General features: G+C 53.1%; 1 protein-coding gene across 1 annotated transcript in view; it reads right to left on the reverse strand.

Moving 5' to 3' along the window:
- Positions 1-2,971: 2,971 nt before the first annotated feature.
- Positions 2,972-5,015, reverse strand: part of XPO6 (exportin 6) — a 49,856-nt gene continuing 47,812 nt past the window's right edge. The window contains exons 23-24 of the mRNA XM_015429735.1: positions 4,256-4,486; positions 2,972-3,559 (exon numbers count right to left, since the gene is read on the reverse strand). Coding sequence (XP_015285221.1) covers positions 3,458-3,559; positions 4,256-4,486 — 333 coding nt within the window. The 3' untranslated portion in view covers positions 2,972-3,457. The remainder of the gene's footprint in view (positions 3,560-4,255; positions 4,487-5,015) is intronic.

Below are 5,015 nucleotides of genomic sequence, written 5' to 3' on the forward strand. Positions count from 1 at the left end.
CTGCTGGCCTCTTGACACTCTTGGCATAATTCACTTCTGAAGGCTGTCTGAAAGAGCAGGCGCAGTGGGGGAGTGTGGTACCTGCTGCCTCGAGCTTCTCAAAGAGAGGAGGAGGAAAATAGGCATCAGAATACTCCCTAACAAAACCCACTTCTCCACGGACTCCTGCTGCACCCAAATTATATTTCATCACAAGCACACACGTTGCCTAACATTTACCATCGTTCCTGTCCCGCCTCATTACATTTCAAGAATCCTGGGAAACAGGCCTTGGCTGGGAGAGCCCAGGCAAGCCCTATCTCGGGAGCTCAGCAGGGTCGACTCCGGCAAGTCCTTGGATGGGAGACCTCCAAGGAGTACCAGCACTCGGGAGGCGGGGGCAGGCTTTACTCAGACACCTCTCTGAATATCCTTCAGGCCCCCAGTAGGGGTCTGTCACCAGAGGTCGCCATGACTTCCAGTGCACACGTGCACACACACATATGAAAAATACAAAATCAAAACAAAAATGCTAGGAAGAAACAGGAAGAGCTGACACTCCCTCCCGGACTCTTCAAAAGCAGATGGGGACCTGGGTGTGGGGTCTGCCTTTCTTCGTCCTAAGCTAAGGTAGTTTTTGGGAATCCATCTGCCGGTTGCAGAGCTACAACACATCTTGTAGAGACGTGCAAAATATACTCACAAAGAACCTGAGCTCTAAGAGCATCCGAGAGGCTGCTTAAGCTTTGCAAGACGTAACTCGGCCTTCAGAGAGTCCCCCGTTTTAAGCAGAGTTCACACGTGAAGCTCTGGCACTCCTGGGGGAAAGAAGAGAGCGGTCTCTGACGTCTAGACCCGGATGCTTTCCAAAACCAAGCCCTTGATCCAGACAAAGAGCACATGCATTTCCTTTGTGAGTAAACATGCTACTGCAATTGGTGTTTTCGCAAGGGTGACCCTTATACCGGGCCAGGGACATGCAGGGCACTGCCCCAGGAGAAGTCAGAACGGGGGGACTGGTTTTGAGACTAGGGCTTGCAGCTTCTAGTACAGTGTGGCTACCAAAGTGAGAAGTGGCCTGTAATGACCCGGACTCCTCCCCCAATGGGAGTCCCTAACAGGTATGTAGGAGCATGCGACCCCCCCCCCCACACACACACCACAGCGCTGTCCTGGGGAGGTTCTTTGTAGCCAGCAAGGGGGGATATTATGGACACCAAAGCAGCAGTTAAAGAGCATGAGTTCAAAGCTTACAACACAGACACAAACTCACCCGTTCAATATGGGGATTGCAATGCCGACCTACCCTACAGGGCTATCGTAAAGGTTAATGAGAAAAGAGCAGCCAGTAGGAGTCAGCATTTTGAACTTGGAACTAGGATCACAAAGATCTCTACTCCACTATGAAGCTCACGCGGTAAGCTTTGGCCAGTTGTACGTTCTCAGCGGTGAAGGTAAAATGGGCAGGGGGATCCCAGGTATGACCCCCGTGCTCCTTGGAGGCAAGGCAGCTCACGCACGTGATAAGATTCCAGACGGGAGAACGCCTCATCTACAATAGCATTTGCCCTTTCCAAGTTTTGAACGTAATTTTAAACAGTTTAAACATCTGCCGCCTGATTAATGGGGGCATCGTTTCAGTCCATCCAACCCCATTCATCCAACTGCCTAACCATTACTGCCCCCCTCCCAGTGCCTGCTGACAGATAATATTATGGGGCACTGGAGCGCTCATATTCACCTGATATGAGGCATGGGGTTTGATCGGGCCATTGATTGTTTTATTGCTTTTACGGCTTTATTATTTTACTACATGTTGTAAGCCGCCCTGAGTGGGATAGGGCAGGGTATAAATTGAATAAATAAATAAGTAGCCTAACCTAATAACTGGGAGCTAGGGAAGAAAGTGGTGTGGAGAAGGAATTGCAGGCCCAGAGGAGTCCCTGGTCCGAATCTTGCTTCTGCCACATAACCCACCCCCCTTAAGTAAGCTGCTCTCTCTCGGCCTCGGTTTCCCACCATCTACAATATGGGGATAATACCAGTGGCATGTTTGTTCAGGCTGTTGTAAGGATTGCCAAGGTAGTTTTGTGTCGTGGTTAGGAGCGCGGACTCTAATCTGGGAGAACTAGGTTTGATTCCCCACACCTCCACAGGCAGCTGTGGGGTGACCTTGGGTCAGCCACAGTTCTCACAGAGCTGCTCTTTCGAGCAGTTCTCTCAGAGCTCTCGCAGCCCCACCTACCTCCCAGGCAGTGTTCCCTCTAAGCTGAGTGAGTGTGAGCTAGCTCACAGTTGTTTAGCCTCCAGCTCACACATTTTTGTCTTAGCTCAGGAAGGATGGGGCTCCAGAGCAAACTGAATTATGCAGTCGCCAAATCGCTCGCTCACAACTTTAATGCCAGTAGCTCACAAAGTAGAATTTTTGCTCACAAGAATCCACAGCTTAGCGGGAGCATTGCTCCCAGGGTGTCTGTTGTAGGGAGGGGAAGGGAAAGGAGATTGTAAGCTGCTCTGAGACTCGTTCAGGTAGTGAAAGGTGGGGTAGAAATCCAAACTCCTCTTCTCTGTTCATCTCTGAAATTCTTTAAAGAAAGCTGTTCTATAATTTGAGACCAACCTCTCTCTAAGGTGCTACTGGACTCAAATCTAGCCGTTCTTCTCACGACAGCATGGCTACCCTCTGAAAATGTCCATCGTGGAAGGTGACGCAGCTCTTGAAAGTCCCGGGGATTCTGCATGCCCAGGACTGCAAAAGCCGCACCTCTTCTCTCTCTCTCTCTCTCACCCTTGAAGGAAAACTGAGCAGATCCATTTAAAACAACAAAGTAAGCACTTTTTATTTCCATTAAGCACATTTTAGTATCACAATGGAATGATGAGAAAAAAACACGTATATTAAAAAAAACAACCCCAAAGTCTCTCTCTAACCCCTCCCCCCACCAACAGCAGGGAGTCTTCAAGGCAATTTAAAAAACAACAAGGAGGGGGCGATGGGGGGGGCAGAGGAATCCCTCTCCCGACAGCTGGGGAGGGGAGGAGGAAGGCAGGTGGAATGACACGAAGAATGGAACATCCGAAGTAGTCTTTGGCCTTTCTCTCTCATGATTGGTGCCAGTCCTCGAAACCTGCCGGTGCACGGACCGAATGCTGGGGGTGGTGGTGGGGTTTTAAGACGAGAACGCCCAGCAGGAGGAACGGCCTGGCCTGTGGTCGGCCTTAAGACACCCCCCGCCACAGGAAAAGGGAGCTGCCGACTGAGCCACGGGGAGAACCAAGGAAGAGGCACGGGGAGGACCGGGAAGGGGGTGTTGTGTACACGGCGGGCAGCTCCAATGCGTGGCCCGCATGCGGGATATGCTGCTTCCTTGCGGGGACAGGGGCTGGCCACCTCGGGGAGCGGCGGTGGAGGCTGCATGAAGAGGACTGGCCTGCTCTCGACGCTGGCCAACGGGAGCCCAAGTCCTCACGCCAAAGACTATAGCTTCACGGTCCCAGGGGGCAAGCTGTCGTTGCAGAGCCGGTAGTAGCGGAGGTCGTTCACCAGCCGGTGCACATTCTGGGTGAAGGATGGCAGGTCCTGGGGGAGAGAAGGCGGGACACAAAAGGTCTGAGCAGAAAGAACTGTGACTCTGCGAACGAGCCCCAGGAGGCTGGACGGCAGCATTGACTTAGGGGATCTGAGAACGCATCTGCCTTCTGGCTGGTCAAAGGAGCCAGTTGAAGTCAATGCCTGGAGGAGGCCGATCTCAATGCTCATCCCAGCGGGCAGTTTCCGTTGCTTCAGGGAAGAGTCCCCTCCTCTCCCAGTTTGGAAACTGAGAGGACAAACAATCTCATCGCCCAGGGAGAAAAAGGAAGAGTGTTTCCAGGAAGTGCAGTTTTTTGGGGTGAACAGCGGCACAGACAATGAGACTGCCACCCAGGTAATCCCAGTAATATGCTAAAGGGGACAAGTGTAGCATTCTCCACCAAGTATTGGGATCACACCAGAAGCCGTATGCATGAATCGTGACCACAGCTGGCGCACAGAGATGGTCCTTCGAACATACACCGGCCCCTTGCAACCTTGGACCTGCATCTTTGAACGACTGTCTCCCTTCATACAATCCTGTGAGCCACTCATGGCCATCAGATAGCCAAGGCGATCCCGCCACTTGGGGTGGCCCGCCAGGCATCGACTGGAGCCCCGGCCTTCTCCACTGTGGCTCTGTGCAACGGGCACCCCGGAAAGGTGACACGCGGCGGCAAGCACTCCCCCCTCCCCCGCACCTACCCTGTCCATTTTGAAGTTCCTTCCGAGTACGCTCTTCTGGTTGGCGTCGACACCTTCGCAGCTGGCCAAGAACTCGGGGAGGAAGGCCGAGTAGAAGCCGTCAAAGTCCACCGAGGCCATGTTGTAGACGGCGATGCCGATTTCTTCTTGCAGGAGGTCGTGCGACTTGTGGACCAGGACTTGGAGCAGCACGTTCACAAACTGGAACAGCATGGTCGTCCGGAAGATCTTCTGCAGGAGGAGGAGGAGGACCCAAAAGAAGAAATCTTCAGACCCACCTCCCAGAAAAAGCGATCCTCTATGACGCTCTCGGAATGGAGGACTGCAGAGAAGGCACAGCCTCCTCTGGGCTTTCCAGCAGCCCACAGGACTGTTTTCAGTGGTGTATCACAGTTGCCTTAATGTTCACACCTGATCCCACTCACACACGAAGCCGCTTGTCTACTCAGACTGGCAGCAGCTCTCCAGGGTCTCAGGCAGAGAAGGCCTTTTGCATCACCTACCGCCTGCTGGGGATTGAACCCGGAACCCTCTGCATGCAAAGCAGAGGCTCTTCCACTGTCCTCCCCACACTATGCAGCTGAATGCAAAGCCACTTCTTTCCAACCCCCTGGGCACCAAACGGGGCCCATGCCTGCAGAATCTCTATAAGCAACGAGCAGGGTGGAAGCTGGTAGCCTACTAACTTTGGCATCAAAGGAGTACTTCCTGGCCTCGAGGGGGGGGGGGGTTCTAGCCTTGTGTCTTCCACACTCTCAGC

Source organism: Gekko japonicus, unplaced genomic scaffold, assembly GCF_001447785.1.
Source record: "Gekko japonicus isolate JY-2015 unplaced genomic scaffold, Gekko_japonicus_V1.1 scaffold894, whole genome shotgun sequence".
NCBI lineage: Eukaryota > Metazoa > Chordata > Lepidosauria > Squamata > Gekkonidae > Gekko > Gekko japonicus.